Below are 21,501 nucleotides of genomic sequence, written 5' to 3' on the forward strand. Positions count from 1 at the left end.
TTTTATTTAGTGTATTTATCGTTTCTTAAATTGTTAATAATAAATATCTGTTTGTAATGTTTAAATTCCCAAAAAAGTTTTTATATGTATATATGTAAATTGTCACTATTCCTTTGATTTGTCAAAAACTATTTTTGTATATTGACTAAATAAATTCTATTCTATAGTTCCCTTGTTATTTGAATTTCAATATTGCATATTATTACTTCGTGTTCCACGCCATATTCTAGATAACCCTTTCAACGCAGCTTCACGTTACACGCCATATTTTAGACAACTCTTCAAACAACACATTAAAACAGGTTACTTCGTCCCTAAATAGAAATACAGAAATTACAGCAATAGGAATAGGAAAAAGTAAATAAATTTATAAAAAGTTTATAAAAAACAAAACTTTATTCAATAAAAATAATTAAATGGATTTATTTCAAAGAAAAGCATAAAGTTTTTGTATATCAAGGTTTTTGACTATTTCCACTTCCACTATTCATCACTTTCGATCTCGTTAATTTCTGCCAATCTCACAGTTTCGTATTTTTTCGTACTAACTACACAGTGAAGTAAAAACAAAAACGTTTATTAAAAAGTAGTATAAATCTTTATTTATTAATAAGAAATAAAAAAACTAGTTACACCATGGATAATCGTCACGTTTGTATGACGTCAACGGTAGATCGTACATAAACGGAAACAATCGCTTATTCTTCTTATCGGCAGTATTGCTAATCTCAAAATATTCTTCATCAAAGAAAGATGGTAAAAACAAAACTCCAGCTTCGTATGATCTAACGTACACTCCCATGTCCTTCCCAAACCCTGATCCCCAAGCAGATTTGGACAGATTAGCACTGGTGAGCAAGAAATAGGCAATTTTGCTCAAACATGGGGAAACTCTGCAGTAGGTTTTTATGTGTGGCATTGCTCTAGTTCTACCATGGGATGCTGCTTTCCATTGGCTAAAAATTAGTTTTTTGCATTAGGAAGTGTTTTAAATAACGGAGCTAGGCTTTATGCTAGATTTTACGTTATAGTAACTATGAAAAATTTTGATAACAACCTGTGAAACATTAATAAGCAGCTTATGATGGCAGTCCGACGTACTTAGCCTCACCTCTCGATGGCGCTACTATCGCAAGAGAAAGGGTATCCCCGTTAAAATAGGCTGTTTTTTACATTCTACGTGATTAAAAAATAAGACTCAGCACAATTTTAACCCTCTACCTCCCTCCCCTAAAGTCAAAACGTCATTTTTTGGTCTTTTCAATCAATCAATTAAAAAATTTCAAAAAATTCACACGCATAGTTAAGGCTTTTACAAAACTTGTGTATTTGTTATAGACACATAGGTGGAGTATACATAACATAAAAATACATGTTTTTTTTAAATAGCTTATAACTTTTTTTGAAGATGGCTGCAAGTTTAGTTTTTTTTTCTATTTTGTGTATTTATTTAAAAACTATGTTTATGATTTTTTACAGATTTTTCCGTCAGGTACACCACCTTAAAAACCCCAAAAAATTGTTTGTTTATGTATATGATCTATTTTATATACTTCAAAATAGATCAAATAAGAGTTTTTATAGGTTATATATAATATCAAGTAATTGGGTTCTTGAAGATATTCAAAAATTTGGCGAAACACCTCTAAACCTCCAAAAGACCATATTTTTCAGGGGTTTTAAGGGTTTTTGCAAGGTTAATAATATTTTTTGCGATCAAAAAATACGACTCAGCACAATTTTATCCTGCCACCCACTCTCCTTAACACCAAAAACGTAATTTTTTTTCGGTATGTTGCAATCCATTTAAAAATTTTAAAAAAATTACACGTCTATCTGATGCTTTTACAAAACTTTTCTATTTTTTTAAGGGCCCATATTTTATGTTTAGTGCGCATTACCTAAAAATGCATTTTTTAACTATATTGAATAAAAAAATATATTTAAAGATTTTTGCAGTTTTTTGTCGTCTAGTGCGCCACCTTCAAAAACAAGAAAAACTGTTTTTTTTTTAGAATTTTATAGACTTCAAAATAAATCAAATCAAGGATTTTTTATAGGCTATATATAATTTCAAGTAACTAAGAGTCATTTAGGATGTTCAAAAATTAGCAAAACACCGTTAAACCTCCAAAAACCTCCAAAAACCAAAACCACACGCGTAATTGAGGCTTTTACAAAACTTGTATATTTTTATAGACCGAAGGTATGGACATATAATACAAATAGGACGACTGTTGCCATACAGTCGCGTTCCCCCATTGCTACAGAGAAAACTGACGCAAAACAGTCCCTGAAGCTCTTTCGAATAGGCCGGGTTTATCGACCACGTGACTTTCTCATTGGTCATGTACATCACGTGATCGATAAACCTGGCAAATTATCGGTTGTGAGCATGTTTCTCTGTCGCACTGGGGGAACGGGCATGTATTACAGCTATCAGTATATTTGTATTATATGTCTATAACAAACCGCCTTCTCGAAATGAGTAAAAAAGATATCAAAATGGTCACTGGCCTTCTCACTGGTCACTGCCCTCTGAGATATCATTTCAAGAAGATGGGCAAATTAGATAGTGAGAACTGTCGTTTCTGTCACAATGAAAAAGAAACGGCAGAACATATACTATGCAACTGCGTAGCACTGTTCTGCAAAAGACTAAAATTCCTAGAGGAGGTCAGTCTGGCGTCCTCTGACATAGGAAACAAGTCACCTAGGAAGCTAATCAACTTCATCAGAAGTATCGGCATTCTAGAGTTTAACTAGATTAAGGTATACACAAAAGATCTCTATAGGTCGAAGTGCGGTGAGGCCGCATGGCCTTTGTAAAATGTATAACTTTTTTTTGGAGATGATTGCAGGTGTTTTTTATATTTTTTGTACGTATTTAATCAAAAAATATATTTCTGATTTCTTTCCAAATTATTCCAAAGTGTGTCATGTTCAAAAAGACAAAAAACTGTTTTTTAGGGGTTTTTGGTGATTTTCCCCGTTGTATAAACTTAAAAATATCAAGGTTTTTTATAAATTAAATATAATTTGAAGTAACTGAGTCCTTTACAACATTAAAAAGTTGAACAAAACTCCTTTAAACCACCAAAAACCATGTTTTTCAAGGTTTTTTTTAAGTTTTTGCGGGGTTAATCATATTATTTGAAATCGATACAACCTGATTCAATTCGTATCCAATTCATATTCAAGAAATATATGAAAAAAATATTCTAAGGGCTCATAGAAGCAAATACTACCATCGTTTAAGCGAAAACTCAAGGTTTTCAAGCGTTCTTCATTTTTGTAAATTTTCTCCATTGTATGTAGGCTTCAAAGTTAATCAAATCGAGGTTTTTTTTAAAATAAATATAATTTAAAGTAACTGAGTCCTTTTTTAGGACATGCAAATTTGGGAGAAATTCCTTTAAATTTCCAAAAATCATGTTTTTCTAGGTTTTTAAAAGTTTTTACGGGGGTCAATCATTTTATTTAAGATCGATACAACCTGATTCAATACATCTCCATTTCAGATTACTCGTATATATAAAAGAATATTTTCAGGCCTCAAGTATGCAACCACAACCATCGTTTATGCGAAAAACCAGAATTTAAAGCGTTATTCAGGAGTTTTTATTAGATATGTCCAACTTTTTTACCTTACTACATCATTAAGCAGCATTTTTTTTTAAATTTTATAAAAATAACACGAAACAATGCATCTTTCATATTCAGAGAAGCTAAAAATTTCTTAAAACATGCAAAAACCCGGTTTAAGTAATTTTGATGATTTTACTGAATTGTAAAGTCCCGTCGTATGCTTTAATTATGTAGAAATGTAAAATAAGTTGGATCAATTCAGCAAAACCCTCAAATAACCCTTGAAAACCTGGTTTTTCATATAAACGATGGTTGTCCTGGTTTCTTTAAGGCCTGAAAATTTTCTTTTTCATATATTGTTTGAATATGAATTGAAAACGCATTGATTCAGGTTGTACCGATCTCAAAAGATATAATGAACCCAGCAAAAATCCTTAAAAGCCCTGAAAAAAGATAGTTTTTTGGGGGTTTAAAGGTGTTCGGAGCGATTTTTGCATATACTAAAGCCCTCACTTGCTACAAATTATATATATGTAACCTATAAAAAACTCCTAAAAAACAGTTTTTCCGGTTTTTGAAGTTGAAAATCTGAAAAAAAAATTAATAAAAACTAGACCGGCAGCTATCTAAAATCAAATTATACGCGTACATTCAACGTACGAGTCTACAAAAAATATACAAGTTTTTGAAAAGCTTTAACGATACATGTGAAGTTTTTGAAACTTTTAAATCGATTGCAACCTACCGAAAAAAACAAATAAAAACGAAAAATTACGTTTTTGTGGTAAGGGGTAGGGGTGGAGGTTTAAATTACGCCAAGTCTTATTTTTTTATTACATAAAACGTAAAAAAATGAAAAAATTATTCAGATCATATCGATTTCAAAATATATGATTGACTCAGCAAAAACTCGCACAAACTCCGAAAAAACACAGTTTTTTTGGTAGGTTTAAAGGTGTTTCGTCCAATATTTGAATGTCCTAAAAAACTCAGTTGCTTCAAATTACATATAACCTATAAAAAAACCTTAATTTGATATATTTGATCTAAGTCCATAAAATGGGGAAAATCGCCAAAAAACCAGTTCCTCGGGTTTTTAAAGGTGACGCACCTCACGGAAAAATCTGAAAAAAATTATAAATATATTATTTTAAAAAAACATTTTAGGTTCTGTACACTCCATCTATAGGTCTATAAAAAATATATAAGTTTTCTAGAAGCCTTAAGTATGCGTGTGAAATTTTTAAATTGATTATAACCCACTGAAAAAAAAATAAATAAACGAAAAAATGACGTTTTTGGGGGTAGCAGTGGAGGGAGGGGTTGGCGGCGTCAAATTTCGCTGAGTCTTCGCATGGAGCGTAAAAAATGAAAAAATAAATAAATCTTGCAAGGCCATTTTGCCTCCCTTAACGGATGGTATCCTTCAGTACCGTGTAGTGCATTCTCATAGACGGCAGTCAAAATTTCATCCGAGTGGGACTCGCAGTTTTGTTTTGTCCGCGTGTGGAAGTGGGAGTGCCAGAGGATTTTAGAAAACTTGAAAAAGACCAATAGTGATCGGAAATTCGATTCTTGTTTTTAGAAGGGAAATTAAAGAGCGCTTGGATGCTGTGTACGGTGAATCTTCTTCGGTGCGACCGTCAAAAATTGGTTTAATAAGTTTGAACGTCGGTTTTTGATGTGTTACTGCCAGGGGTCTCGAAAATGGCATCAGAAAGTTTGCTCACGTTGGAAAATAAACGCAACGTGATCCGAAGAAGGCGAAGACTGCCCTATCGAACGAAACGGTGACAGCCACCGTTTTCTGATATTCATAAAGTATGATCTACATCGACTATTTAGAGAACGACAAAACGGTCAAAATGCTCTACTGTGCCGAATTATTGGGATGATTCGACTTAGAATTGCAGAAAAAATGCCCCTATTTCGAGAAGAAAAAGTGTTCTTTCGCCATGCCAACACACCTCCGTAACCGCCACGCCTAAATTGGTCGAGTTGGGGTAAGAACTGCTGCCCCATCCAGTGTATTCTCTAGATTTGGCCCCTTGCGACTTCTTTTTGTTTCCAAACTTGAAAAAGTCACTCGCCGGGCCTAAATTTGAGTCGAATGAGGAGGTTATATGGGTTAAAGAAGTTGAAGCATCGCTCGGTCCAGTGTATCGAGCTTAAAGAAGACTAAGTTGAGAAATAAATCGCCACTTTTCCAAATTTTTCGTTTTTCGTTTGTAGGCCAACACTTATCGGACCGCCCTCGTATTTCTGCTTCTAAAATTCCCATAAAAGATTGTAAAACTATTATACTACAAAAAACTATGTATTTTGTTTTCAAACAACAGACACAAGAATCAAAAATCAAATAAAAGCTCTTACTACATATATTCTTGTAACCATTTTTGTTTTTCGTTTGTTGCCTTTGAATATGGTAAACAACCTCCGCTCTCATGGCTAAAATAACCTGTCATAACATTATCAACACTAGGATACACAACGCTGATACTAGCACTGGAATTCATGGGTTTGGGACTTCCCTTATGGCTGGCCAAACACCTTCAAAAAGTTATTTTATATATAAAAAAAGCTTCAATTAGTCACATTGTTTTACCTCAGCAAGGATCCTCTCAACCAATCTGCCGGATTCTTTCCCATTGATCCAATACTTGAAGCTTGCGCTAGTATTCCCCAAGATAACGGTCCTTCACTCTGAGGGGTAGTTTTAGCTGGTAGAACACAATTGCGAGAGAGAAGATCCGCCACAGCATGCAAATGGCTTCCATTGGAACTGGGATAGTACTTTCCTGGGGCCGAATAAATAAAGAATACTCTAAAATAGAATATAAAGTTAGTAACATGTTATAGATATAATTATATTATATACTTTTTTAATATCTTCACCCAGGCTCAAACTAGAATACAAGAACATAAAAAATATTATAGAAATAAAAAAATATTTTAACTTAGGACTTAGAAAAAGTAATCAATGGTAGAAAATCCTAAAAGTAAAATAAGATAAAAATATCATTTTTAAAGCAAACTCTCAATTCATAAGTTTGCAATTATTGTGAATTAAACAAGCGATTATGATAGCACTTCCGAGATTCGAGATTTTTCATATGTTTAGGAAAAAACATTCAACGTTTCATTGCAAATATTTTCCACTTTCACGGTTTTATATATGTTATTTTTTCCTAATGTGGCAAAACTGTACATTCAAAAATTTTCAAAAAATTCATAAGTATTTTTTAGGATTATATCTTTGTGCTGTAAAAAAATTAACAAAATTGTATGTTTAATTTTCCCGCTTTATACTTGGAAAAAAGTAGTTTTTTTTGAGTTTTTTCGAAAACGAAAACATGAAGTCTGCTCAAAATTTCTCAAAATATTTCTAGTGATCACATATATCAAATTTTTTCAAAATTTTTTAATGTGTAGTTTGTCTTTTGGGGGGGGGGGGGGGAAGTGCAGATCAACCTTAATTTTGCGTGGTAATAGGGACAATATCACATGTATTTAGCTATAAAAATTTCAAGAAGTTTCACTTAACAGTGTAACCGTTTCAAAAGTTTTAGAAAATTCATTATAATTTCGATTAATTTTTTTTAAAATAAAATTGCTTACGCCATCTATCTGCCGAGTACTTTTAATTACCTCAAGGATTCTACTGTAATTCCAAATATATCCGTTAGATGAGAACGTTCATTAACTTGTCACTCGTCTCGATTTTCAGCGGAAAAGATATAGCGTCTTTCTTTTATCACTTAAAACGTCAAACCGTTAAGACGTGATTCTGTTTATGTGGTCTCTATAGTCTATTCGCCTATAGAGGTAAGCCGAAAAAATCCTTTTCCTTTCTATATTTTCAGATAAATATTTATTTTTAGACACTTATCGGTGAGGCTAGAGATTGTTAAATATGTTTATTTGGCCCTAAGTAATATAAGTATGGTATTCTAAACTCAGCCCAATATTTCTTTATGGTATAAATGGACTCCTACTAAATGGTTTAATCCAATCAAATACTTAGAGGGTAAAAAAAAACAAAGCATATCATTTTCTTCATAACCACCAACAGTTGGATAAATCAGGTTGTACCAAATTTCAAATTTCTATTCTCTATTGAGCAAGCGAGGAATATTTATGAACTTAGAAAAAAATAGTGAAGTGTTTTATTTTTATTTAAAATTATAATTGATATTCTTAGTTAATAAATAACTATATTTTTTGAATGTGAACGAATTTCGAAATTTTGGATAATACATAAATTCATTTTCTTAACTACTAATTCTTAATTTAATATCATGATATAGAACGTTTGTTTACTAATACGATTTAAAAATTAGTTTTGAATAAACACTCCTCATGGTAACCGAATAATGTAAACATAAGTTGGTATCTTAATATCCTTCTGGAATGACGTAACTTTTAACGTGTAATCTTTTAATTATGTTTTTTGTTCATTAAAAAAAAATGAAAGTATAGTTTTGTTGTACAACTTTCTCTAAATTCTTTTTTTTTTCTTTCTCGTCCCCCTTCAAGAATAACCAGGGGGTGGTGCCCAGTAATAAATTCGAATTCCACATTGTCTATTTGAATTTGAGAAATAATACACAGTTTCTATATGGTTGAAAGAACCACGCCCACCTCTCTTCAACAATGAGCGACCTGGCCTTGGACATTAATTTGTATGCCAAATGTTTGTTATGCATGAATGCTACAACAGGTATTGCAAAATTGCAATTGTTTATCCCAGAAAGTTTTATCTACAACGTTATTGCGTATAAACTATTAGGTCTACATGGATTCTGAAAACACCAAATGGAAGAGAAAGTCTTATTTTGTCAAATTAAATCATTTAACGTTTAAAAAATGTATGTTAAATATGAGGTATAGGTTTACAAAAGTAGTGTGACTTTAAGCTTATAAATATTTAAAATAACTCAGAAGCATCAACATATAGAAAGTTATTTTTTTAATAACAAGCGCAGTAAATAATATAGAAATTTTTATTTTTGAACTAATAAATATTTAATATTTACTTACCTAATAGCACTAAAATCAGCTTTCTGTACATATTCTATAAAAGGCTTTAAAATGGACTCATTGTAACTTCTTAAGTAACTTAAAAGATGTGTTTTAAATTTTGTAGGCGAGTCTCCATCTTTTTCTGAACATGAATCTGGAAGTCTTTTGCAAGCCGGACTAACCCATAACCTACAAAAACATTATAACTCAAGGTTTCATATGCCATATCAAAATAACGCCACGCAAGTGTTTTTGTGAGCTTATGCTAATTATAAATGAACAATCTAAGTCTCAATAAACAAATTATATACGCTTGTTCAATTGAAACTCGTCTTGGGTCAGGTTAGCCTTGGAAACAATTAAAATCACTCAACTGACATGCTGCAATGTTGGTTATGTTTGTAAATGTCACACTGGGTATCATTTGTATTTGACTGCGATTTTAAGTACATATTGTGACTTAAAAATGGCGTTTGTTGTTAACAATCCGCCCAAATGTAATTAGCGTGTGGTAAAAAACATTTTTTTCAATCATGAAGGACCCTTACTCATAGAGTTTACATCACCTAAAGTTCATATCATCGCAAACTAAGGTTATATAAGCATAAGCATAAAAGATATCATAGAATAAGAACCGTACTGTCAGATTGTCAGAACGCTCAAAAGACCAGAGGCCGCTGACGAGGCAGCCATCGCCATGGAAGCGGTAGAGGTCTCAGGTATCCACGGAGCTCTAGGTGGTAGCATAAAGGATCTACAAGTAAAACTTCAACATGTCAAGGCTACATCGGCTGTGATATGCAAAAGGTTTGACAAAGAAGACTTACATTTAACCCTACTTCAGGAACCTTGTCTTTATAATAGAAAGGTTGCAGATCTGACGTCAAAAAAGTAAAGTACTATATAATTCCTTTAGGGCAAAACTCCGAGCTTGCATAGTATATGATAAAGGGTTAAAGTGTGAGCTAATTCCAGCACTTTGCACCACATATTGTGTAACAGGTATCCTAAACGTATCCTAAATGTATCCACAGAGCAAGGTAGTAACAGATGGTTGGTATGCTCTTTCTACTTGGCAGGAAATAAGGTTTCTCTCCCAGACATACTAAAGGATATAATTGCTTACAGCCAGAAAAACAATATTCTACTAATACTGGGGTGTGATGCTATGAAACTAATATATCGACAAGTGGAGATTGACTCAATCAAGTCTAAAAGCTCTCAATTATATGCAGAATGATTCAAAACTTGTGTGGAATTGTTTGGGTATCCTCTCCCAGGTTGAAGGTCGAAATAGTCTGACATTAGCCTAGGTTCCAGGGCACAAAGGCTACGTAGACAATGAGATGGTTAATAAACTGGCACAAGGAGGCGTTTGTGCACCATTAATTGGCGCGGAGCCTTGCTTTAAGGATACTTGTCAGTTCTGTCTACAAGAAGAGAAATTGCTCTGCACTGTCAGTGTGAATTGCAGAGCAGAGTGACTCACAAGAAATCATCAGTCTACATAAAAGGACCCCTCTTAAGGCTGTGGGGATTAGTACTGATTCGAGTACTAATCGAGTAACGACGAGAAGTAGATCCACCAGGCTTGAGAATGGCAAGTGAGACCTTGCCGAAACGTCGCCAAAACAATGGTTTTCAAGAAAACCAGCATTTTACAACGCGGAGTCAATCCCGGAAAAATAGTGACAGCACATATAGCTCCCGCGGAAACTTCAAAACAAACATATATATATATATATATATATATATATATATATATATATATATAGAGAAAAGAAATTTAATCTTTGCAGATTAGTTAAATAGTAAACTCTTAAATATTGGGGAAATCTGCAAGAAATACTCTAATGTGTATCAATTGTTTCGCCGAACGTTTTCGCCAAAGAGAATTAATTTGGCTTCTTCAGGGCTGAAAGAGAATAAATTATAATTAGCTACCATATATTATCTATTAAAACATTATTGATCTTACCGTAACTTAGAATTGTAGAGTTAGAATATTAAAAAACTTTGCTAGTAACATAGTGGTGTTTTTTGTTACTATGTGCAAAAAAAGTTTTTTATAAGGATTGAAATGTATGGTAGCTTCGAACTTGACACGTAAAGGCTTACCCAAGGGTTTTTCGATTAACCTTGGGTAAGCCTTTACGTGTCAAGTTCGAAGCTACCATACATTTCAATCCTTATAAAAAACTTTTTTTGCACATAGTAACAAAAAACACCACTATGTTACTAGCAAAGTTTTTTAATATTCTAACTCTACAATTCTAAGTTACGGTAAGATCAATAATGTTTTAATAGATAATATATGGTAGCTAATTATAATTTATTCTCTTTCAGCCCTGAAGAAGCCAAATTAATTCTCTTTGGCGAAAACGTTCGGCGAAACAATTGATACACATTAGAGTATTTCTTGCAGATTTCCCCAATATTTAAGAGTTTACTATATATATATATATATATATATATATATATATATATATATATATATATATATATATATATATTAGAAAAGAATTTCAAATATTATTTACTTAATTATCAGATCTCCTTTCATAGAAAATATCAGTTACATATTTTTCTTTCTTTATTTTGATTGATAAGCACCTACTTAAAATATGAAATAAGGATACATTACCCTTGATTATAGTGATTCCAGTCTTCATAATACAGATTTGCTGTTGACACCACTATCCTGATTGAATTATCTTCATATACATAAATACCAATCTTCCTAAAATAAAAAAAATAAGTTATTGACATATTGATTTCAGATGTTACCTTATTTTAGGTGACACAAGATTTTGGCTATTCACCAGACTCTAGATAATGGAACACAAGTTTATATTTCTGCCCTTTGTTTGTCTTAAATGTGCCAATATCTTATCGGTAGTGCAGTATTGTTTGTCTGTTAAAGTTAAGTGTTCTAATGGGCCCCTAGATGAAAAGCAAGTGACCTTGTATATGTCTGAGCATTTTTATCTATTAATTACATGGTACTCCAAAGATTTTGATGTCTACGAACAAAAGTGTTTTTTTTTAGAGTATTGTGTAGCGCTGAATCCAAATCCAAAGTTTTTTTAATATAGATTGCATAAATAGGCATTACATTTAGAAATGTGACCGAAGGTTTTATCATCTGGTGATGAAATTGTTGTGACTTGTTCAAAAATGTACATATAAATAAATAAAAAGTAATTATTAAAAGATAAAGTACCTACTCTACGGCAAAATTTATCTGTACAAATTTGGCAACCCTGCTAATTATGGCAGGAAGTATAAGAGCCTTCTGATGATAAGCTTAAGCTTAGTCGAGATGGAAGATACAGAAAGCGCGTCGGTTTCAATTCTACTGTCATGTTGTATGAACAGATAAATATTTTTTTATTATTTGTTCTAAAATGAAACAATCTCGGAGATCGTGTGTGGCGTGATCGTTGTGGTTGTAAAACAGAGTCAACATATTACCAAATTTGTAGAAAATGTGTACTTTTCATATTTTGGTGTAAAACTTGGAACTCAAAGCATGGGCCCTCATACTGTTTATCAAATTTGTGTCGATCTATTGCGACTTTGGTTAACAGATAAAAAGAACTTTGATCAGATAAAAGGCATATATCGAGCACAGTTTAATTTAATCTTGCCCAAGTACTTTCGATCCCTAGATCATCTTCCGGAAGATGATCTAGGGATCGAAAGTACTTGGGCAAGATTAAATTAAACTGTGCTCGATATATGCCTTTTATCTGATCAAAGTTCATTTATTCGAGCATTCAACCTTATATTTTTTTAGATAAAAAGAAAGCTATGTTCTTTGGAATACAGATAGTCTGGAGAGAACCATCAAATCATGGGGATGAATTTTACTTTTTTCAGTTAAGAACAAGAAATCTTAGACCAGTAGCTCATAGCGACACTATACCTGTTCCTGCCCCTTCTACTGTTCTAAAAGATTTTAGTGATTACTGTAACTATAAAATTAGTGACACTGAGAACAATGTATGTGATGAGGCAAATGAACCTGCTGAAGATCGCTCACCTAAACTTTTTACTCAAAAAGAAATAAATGACTTAGTTAGAGATTTAAATCTCCCAAAGGATACTGCAGAAATTCTTTGATCCAGATTGAAATCAAAAAATCTCCTTGCGACGAGTGTCACTTTTTCTTGAGACCGTCATCGTAAACGAAAACTTGTTCCTTACTTTCAAGAAAAAGATGCAATGGTTTTCTGTAATAACATTCAATTAGTGATGAAATATTTTGGAATTTACTATAAACCTACTGAATGGAGACTCTTTATAGATCCATCAAAAGATAGTTTGAAAGCTGTTTTTTACAGAATGGAAACAAATATGCTTCAATTCCATTAGCTCACTCCGTTCATTTAAAAGAAACGAAAAAAGAATATGAAAATTCTCTTGGAAATTATTAAATCGAGAAAAATAACTGGTTAATTTGTAGAGATTTCAAAATCATCGGTATTCTCCTAGGTTTGCAAAGTGGATTTACTAAATTTCTCTTGTTTTTTGTGAATGGGTAGCAGAAATATGTCTAACCAATCACTATGTAGTGAAATCTTGGAAAACAATCACCCAGTTAACACCAGGCTCAAAGAATATCATAAACAGTCCATTATTAAACCCCAAACACGTTCTGCTTCCACCTCTACATATTAAAACTGGGTTTATTGAGACAATTCGTGAAAGCGTTGAATCGGAATAAACCATGTTTCCAGTATTTGGGTAAGAAGTTTCCTAAGATAACTTCTAAGAAAATAAAAGCTGGAATTTTTGTAGTTCATCAAATTCTCTGACTAATGATCGACACTGAATTTGAAAAATGCATGGAGGAGCTTCAAATTGATCGTTAAGGGTTTCCTTGGGAACCAAAAAAAAATCCCAAGTACAAAGAAGAAGTGTAAATGGCTTGTTAAGAAGTTTCCCAAACCTAGGTTGTCTTATGAGTGTAAAACTTCATTTTCTTCACTCACACCTGGACTATTTCCCGATAATTTGGGAGATTACAGTGAAAAACAGGAAGAAAGGTTTCACCAAGATATTAAATTAATGCAGCAAAGTTATCAAGGCAGGTGGAATACTACTATGATGGCTGACTACCTTGGAACCTCAAGACAGACTGTAATACAAAGGATCTACATCTAGAAACTCAAGAAAGAGGAAGTTTCTTTTAACCTAATGGCAAGTAACATTATATTAATTTAAGTAATGGTTGTAGACAATTAAAATAGAGTCAGTTTTTACTTGTAACCAATGATTTTTCTATTTTCTTCGTCTTAATATTTTCATTCATTAAGCATAGCCATCAAATGATCGAAATTCTGAGAGCGAATTATCTCAGAACTATACTGGCACCAAACGGCAACAATTGAAAGAGAGCACACAACATCCGAAGACATATAAATCCGACGAGGAGTGAGACAGGGTTGCGTCTTATCACCGCTACTCTTTAATTTGTATTCGGAGTCTATATTCAGAGAAGCATTAAGCGAGGTCCAAGGCGGAATTAAGATTAACGGAATCAGCATAGACAACATCAGATATGCTGATGATACCGTCTTAATAGCAAGCAACGCACAAGAACTACAAAATATAATAAATGCGGTAGTTCACCACAGCGAAATGTTCGGTTTACATCTAAACGTTTCCAAAACTAAAACTTTAGTATTTTCAAAGACACCAATAAACGTACAGGTGTATGCCAAGGGTCAAATAATAGAACAGGTAAATTCCATAAAATATTTGGGAACAAATATCAATAGTCAGTGTAATCCAAAAAAAGAAATCCTATCAAGAATCGAACAAGCAAGGAAAACATTCATGAGCATTAAAACATTTTTTACAAGATCAGACCTTAGTCTACAGCTTAGAATCCGAATGATCAGATGTTACGTTTTTTCTGTCTTACTGTATGGCTGTGAAAGTTGGACAATGGACTCTGAAATAGAAAAAAGAATAGATGCCTTTGAGATGTATATATACAGACGAATGTTGAGGATTCCATGGGTACAAAGAGTTACTAATGTTGAGGTACTTCGTCGCATGTGTAAACAAAAAGAATTACTAAGAATAATCAAAGAGAGGAAAATGCAATACTTGGGTCATGCGTTGAGAGGCGAAAGATATGAATTACTTTAAGTTATAGTGGAAGGAAAAGTACAGGGCAAAAGATCAGTAGGAAGACGCCAGAACTCGTGGCTGAAAGACCTGAGGAGATGGTTCGACCGCTCATCCACAGAGATCTTTCGCGCAGCAGTTTCCAAAACTACAATTGCCATTTGGATCGCCAACCTTCGAAAGGAGACGGCGCAATGAGAAGAAGAAGCATATCCACTATAGCACACTTGTGTTTTCGTATAAAAGTTAGATGGCGATTTGTGAAAAATTTGTACATAATAGGGAAAATCCGATGGCAGATTGAGAACACGGCAAACAAGTTCTAAAACACCTTTCACTTCTCAGTCATCGATCAATTTTTTTTTTAAATTGTTGCACTGTGTTATCTTTCTACAGCAAAGATAGTATTGTGTTTTAGTTAAAGTACCTACTGAAACTGGCTGAAGGACGAAAGTAGATGCATTTAAAAAATGTAAGAAATAACTACTGAACAAATAATAAGTTTTTTAATATTCTATAATGAAAATAATAACATCAATAATATCAGCTACGCCGATGACACTGTGTTACTAGCAGCCAGCCTAAACGATCTGCAGGCCTTACTAGACCGAGTGCGAACTGTGAGCGTAACATACGGACTGAACCTCAATATTAAGAAAACTAAATTCATGGTTGTCAGCCGTACAAATTTAGATCCCGGGGCACTAATGGCAGGTAGCGAAGAGATCCAGAGAGTCACAGATTCACTTACCTCGGAACTACCCTCAACGTACAATGGGACTACGCTCAAGAGATTAGATTCAGAATTGAAATGACACGGTCATTTATTAAGTCACAACATTTATTAAGTTGAGATCCTTGCTGTGCTGCAGTGATCTCAGTTTGGGAACCAAGATGCGGATAGTGAGGTGCTACGTTCTTCCAGTGTTACTATATGGAGTTGAAGCCTGGACACTGACGCAAGCCACTGAAAAACGAATCGAAGCCTTCGAGATGTGGATATACAGAAGGATACTAAAAATATCTTATGTGGACCATGTCACCAACGTTGAGGTCCTACAGCGCATGACAAAAGAAAAAGAAGTGCTTAATTTAATTAAACAACGTAAGCTTGAGTACCTCGGCCACGTAATGCGGAACGAAGAAAAATATGGAATTCTTTAACTCGTTATGCAGGGTAAAGTATTTGGCAGAAGAGGACCGGGACGCCGTCGTATCTCGTGGTTGAAAAATCTCCGACAATGGTTTGGGATGACCTCAGCGGAGCTGTTTCACAGAGCAGTCAACAAAACCATGATAGCCTTGATGATCGCCAACATCCGGACCGGATAAGGCACTGAAGAAGAAGAATAATGAAAATGACTTCAAACCCATTTTCAAAACTAAAAATACTTACGAATGATGACATCCATAGGGATCTTTCATTTTAACAAGTTTACTAGTAACATTGGGACAAAACATCTTTATGAATTTTTCCATATCAGGCCAATCATCTCCATACAAAATGGTGAGGGGTTTTGAGCTAAAAAAAAAAATACAGAAAGGATTATTTTTTTTATTTCATTGTTTATTACCTTCTCACCTCAGACCTTTTTCTTTATACTGCTTTAACAACCAATCTATATCAATCATAAAGTTAATTTGAAGAGAATTTTTTAGAGTTCCTAAACTTGGGCACAGTAAGTCTGAAACAAAAATAAATGAAGATAAAAAGTTATATTTATAAGAATTGATATAAAATCTTCATTACATAATTATTATTCTATTTATTTATTGATTACAAAGTGATATAAGGTTGAATAATCGAATAAATGAATTTTAATCAAATAAAAGGCAGATATCGAGCACAGTTTTTATTAAATCTTGCCCAAGTACTTTCACTCCTAGAACATCTTCAGGGGCATGTCGTCGAAATTAGGCTATCCAACAATTCATATATTCCAACAATATATGACATTCTCCATATATTGTTGGATAGCCTAATTTTGAAGAAACGCCCCTGAAGAGCGAAAGTAGAAGAGGAGAAAATTTATTGATTATAAACAATATAAATAATTACCTGTAAATGTTGTGGCGTTTTCCTGTCTTTTAGTCTCAGGAGCTTTAATGATTGTGGTAAAAAATACACTGTAAGGTGCCATCCTTTCTATTTTCTCCATCATTGTTTCGTCGTCGGATATCAAAATAGGACTATCTACAAGATTCACAACTTCCACAGCATCTATAACTTTACTAGACTTTGGAGCAATATGTTTTCCTTTCTGAGTCTTACCTGGACTGGTTTTTGTACTAGAGTTACTTTTATCTTGCTTTTCAGGATTTTTTTCTGTGCTAGTTGAGCTGCCTGGTAGATTTTGTATGTCTTTTAAATGAGAAGTCTTTAGGAGTGACTGAAGCATTTCAATTTGCTCCAAATAAACTTGTTGTGGTTGTGGAAAATCACTTGGTATTTCAACAGGGCTACCCATCTCTATTAGCTTCAATACTACATGAGAAAAAAAAACAAAAGTTAGTTAAAATGTAAGTAGTTAATCTTCATCGGACTGACCAGCTCCACTATATCTTTAGTTTAGCTATTTAATTGACAAAAACCCACTGATGATACCAGATATATTTCAGAATATAAGATATATGTAATTAGTATCTCGTAAACAGACAATGGCTAATTGTAGTGTCAATTTCTTGTTAGATTTGATTGACAGTTAATCTGAGGATGAATATGATGCTGAAGCTGACCCTGCTATAACATTGCTAACTTGGAATAGTTTTATATGACTAGCTTGCTGTAAATAGTCATATTCAGTCAAAATTCAGAAGAGAATGTGGGGAATTTGCACTGTTTAAAGAACTAAGTGATAAAAGGTTATAACCTATTATAAAATGAAAAGATATAGATTTTCTGGGCTGCATGAATTAATTAAGTATGATATAAGAAAACGAATATGAATATGTGTGACATTATTACATCCATGGAGCAACTCACACAAATATTATGGTAAGTAAACTACAATAAATACTATGGAAGCCAATATTTATTAGTGTCTATGAAACCAATACAGTGTTGTGTATTGCAAAAGTAGGTTCTTTGTATTTAACTCATATACAAACTCTTCTGATAATATAAATTCTTGTGGACTTAAGTATTCCTAGATGATTTTCCATGTATTTGACAACACACCAAATACAGCAACACTATGCTAAAGAACACATGAGGGACAGGGTGCAGATAATGCAGAAGATGTAGTGGATTGATTCATATTTCATTGATAACTCATACCCATCTGGACATGTTCAGTTAGTCAAAGTCATGTTATACATGCTGTCAAAATTTTTTCAGTAACAGTTTTTAGTTGTGGTGACTTAACTTTTTGTTGGCTCAAAGATTATCTGTTACATATGTCTCATTAGGATGACATTTTGTATCGTTTCGCTTGTTGTGTTTGTAAATAATCCAAAATTTGGTCATTTTTTCGCTTGAGTCGGTAGAGGTTTGTAATTGTTGGCTGCTTGTTGTTGGTCTAGTTTGCTTTTCTTTTTTTTTCTAAGAGTATTCTAAACATAATTGTAATATAAACAAACAGAAAGGCTGAATCATATTACAATAAATGGAATAGTGTACATCTACATAAAACTACAGTTTATGTGTATATTGATTCTATACAGACTCAAGTTTATATTGGAGTATTGCTTATGGTTGGCACTTTTCATGGATCTTAAGAGGCAAACAATAATCTTTTGCATGTATAATAACTTCAGGTTTCTACAATTTTGAATCTAGGTAAGAAAGAACTGGCTGTAGTAGGTAATTGTAAAAAATCACTCAATCCAGGTGAGTATCTGTAGTTAGATTAGTAGGTTGAACCTTTTAGGGGTAAATTTATATATTTTTATGAAAACAAGGTACTAAGGTTCCAAGGTAACAAGGTACTAAAGAGTTGTCCTCCACTTGATAGACCATTTGAAAGAAGGGTTTGTTTTTCATAAGTTTAGCAGTGGCTGAGAAGTTATGGTAAAAGAATATAAATAACCCTCTGTAGAACTCTTTGAACTGAGGGAACTTATAGCGACATCAAATGAAAAGGATTACTTAGGTATGTTTGCTTTTACAAAGCAACTAACTTTGTCCCTTATGTTCCAAAACCAAGAGCTGTGGTTATCTTACTTTCAAGTGAACATTTTTACTAAAAATGGCTAGGGAAGAACACTCCAATAAACCCGAAATTATTCTTCATTATAAGAAGGAAAGTAAATAGAGGAAAGAAGATGTTGATACAACAGATAAGTTAGCTAAAAAATATATGGTAAAAAGAAAGTCAAAATACTGGCCAATGGTCATATTCTCTGATCTTTTTTGTAGTTGCCTCAGTCCATCTTTTTTGTAATATTTTGCAGTATATCAGTATATCCTATAAAAGTTAATCAGGACCAATGCTTTAAAAAGACAAGGAATTGTGAAAGAAATAAGGTTGGTTAATAATTTTATAGTAATTATCAGTATTGAAGTTATCAAGTGCATGGTTTTAGAAAAAATCTCAAATTGATTGCTGTTTATCTGAGATTGTCTAAATATCTGAGATAGACTATAAAGATTAGCTCTTCTTAATATTACATAATTATTTTCCAAGAAAAGCTTGAAAGTAAAAGTAAAAATGGTTATTATGACAATGGAAAATTGCATGTAGAAACTGAAATTACACAGATATATGATATAAGATTTGATATTTATGACAGCAAAAAATTAGAATTAAAAGCTATTAAAAACGAAGATATCATAAAGTCAAATTTCCACTGAACATTCTTCTTCTTCTTAAAGTGCCCTCTCCTCAATGGAGGTTGGCTACTACAATTTTAAAATCTTCTCTATCTTCAGCTGTTCTTATTAACTGTTCAAAATTTAGCCCTGTCCATTGTCGGATGTTTCTGAGCCACGATAGTCTTTTCCTTCCTAGGCCTCTCTTTCCCTCGATTTTTCCTTTCACTATAAGTTGGGCATATTGGTACTTATTATTTCTCAGTATGTGGCCTAGGTATGATGTTTTTCTAACTTTTACTGTGTTAAAAAGTTCTCTTTCCTTGCCTATTCTATGCAGCACTTCTTCGTTTGGGGTATGCGATGTCCATGAAATTTTGAGCATTCTCCGGTAGATCCACATTTCAAAGGCCTCCAATTTATTTACGGTTGATGTTTTTAGGGTCCACGTTTCAACTGCATATAGAAGAGTCGACCAAACGTAGCATTTTGATAAACGTAGTCGAATTTCGAGTTTTATTCGAGAATCACAAAGAGAAAAGAACATACATGCATAGAATGTATGCCTCTATATTATTTGATTTAAGTAACTGAAAATATTTTCACACCATATGTTGTGACTAAAAGTCTCTGATCATTGTACTTACAAGTTTTGAAATATACATAGTATATCACTGTCACTTACAATGGGGATGGTCAAATTCCTTAAAATGATGTGGATTTTTTCTGAAACACTTTACTGAGTGAGGACAGTTCTCTCTTTTAATTTTTTTGCCATTATTATCTGAAAATAAAAATAATTTATAGTTTTTATTATAATTAAACTAAATAATGTGAGATCAAATTTTCGGTTTAATAATCTTATTTAAAAATAAAGAAATATATGTACCTGGCTGGTCGATTTTTCTTTTTAAAAATGATTCCATTACAATTTTTTCTCATAAATAAGTAGGGGGATAAAGATGTGATTTTTTACAATTACAAAAATAAAAACTAAACCACAAATACGTGAATAAGATAGGTTGTTCTTTATTGTTTATAAAATTTGGATAATTTATATCAAAATTGTTTATTGTTAAATCTTATTTAGACGTTAAAATAACCCTAAACTTCAACTTCAAATCAGAGAAGCAGAAAAGAGAACTACTTCCACTCACTGTTCCACTTCCCTATATTCCAATTTACGCCAAATGTAGGCAACTTACAGTTCCTACTTGTTGTGTTGCCAGGTTTTCACAAAATTCAATGTAATTGAAATCAAATCAAATACCACACAAAGAATATGCGTCTATATTATTTGCAAATACTTTTAAAATTCAAACTAAGCGAAATCCTACACTACATAAAATTAAGTGTAAACACATACGTAAATTTAAAAACTAAAAATGAAATACATACTAGAAATTTACAAAGGATGCTGTTTAAATTGGATAATGTACGGCTCAGGTATGGCGATGCTAAATTTAAAAATTACGCGTATTTGCCAAATCCATATTTTACCTATTTGCATACTCCAACTTCGCTCAGTTGGAGTATGCAAATATTAATGGCAATCACTATTCAAAATCAAGATACAGCAATTTTTAAAAATATAAGAAATTGCAATATTAGGACCGTACTTAATGGAAATATATTAAAAATATATCGTCGACTTACTGCCAAAACCAACTAACTTCACTTTTTAAAGTTTTGAGGAATCTATATTTTAAACTTTAATAATTTGAAATGAAAAATCGTCTGAATTTAAAAATGATTTAATGACTGAAAAACATTAAAGTAAATAACATTAAAACGAAATACTTTTTTAAAAAATTATTAAAATGAACTGAAAGTTAAAAAAAAGTACAAAAAACATTTTTTGGGCACTTGTCCGGTTTTGGCTGTACAAAATTAGTTATCTTCCAGGTCACTTTGAACATCAGTATCCTCAATATCAGGCTCAGGTACACTGTAATCGATGTAGTTCGAGGTCGGTAACGACTTATAATATCGATGAAATT

At 32.7% G+C, this 21,501-nt stretch overlaps 1 protein-coding gene across 2 annotated transcripts; it reads right to left on the bottom strand.

Annotated features, from left to right (window-relative positions):
- Positions 1 to 455: 455 nt before the first annotated feature.
- Positions 456 to 21,020, bottom strand: gkt (tyrosyl-DNA phosphodiesterase glaikit). Of its 2 annotated transcripts, none has more exons than XM_072520323.1 (10): positions 20,900 to 21,020; positions 20,187 to 20,285; positions 16,811 to 17,236; positions 16,334 to 16,436; positions 16,148 to 16,273; positions 11,255 to 11,350; positions 8,629 to 8,799; positions 6,194 to 6,412; positions 5,962 to 6,138; positions 456 to 956 (listed from the first exon to the last, which is right to left on the bottom strand). In XM_072520323.1, exons 3-10 carry the CDS (start codon positions 17,217 to 17,219, stop codon positions 626 to 628), a joined length of 1,632 nt encoding a protein of 543 aa, XP_072376424.1. In that variant the 5' UTR covers positions 17,220 to 17,236; positions 20,187 to 20,285; positions 20,900 to 21,020; the 3' UTR covers positions 456 to 625. The 2 variants fall into 2 exon arrangements, with proteins under 2 accessions (XP_072376424.1, XP_072376423.1); XM_072520322.1 differs by lacking the exon at positions 20,900 to 21,020 and adding an exon at positions 20,391 to 20,644.
- Positions 21,021 to 21,501: the final 481 nt, after the last annotated feature.

This window comes from Diabrotica undecimpunctata, chromosome 1, assembly GCF_040954645.1.
Source record: "Diabrotica undecimpunctata isolate CICGRU chromosome 1, icDiaUnde3, whole genome shotgun sequence".
In the NCBI taxonomy this organism is placed as follows: Eukaryota; Metazoa; Arthropoda; class Insecta; order Coleoptera; family Chrysomelidae; genus Diabrotica; species Diabrotica undecimpunctata.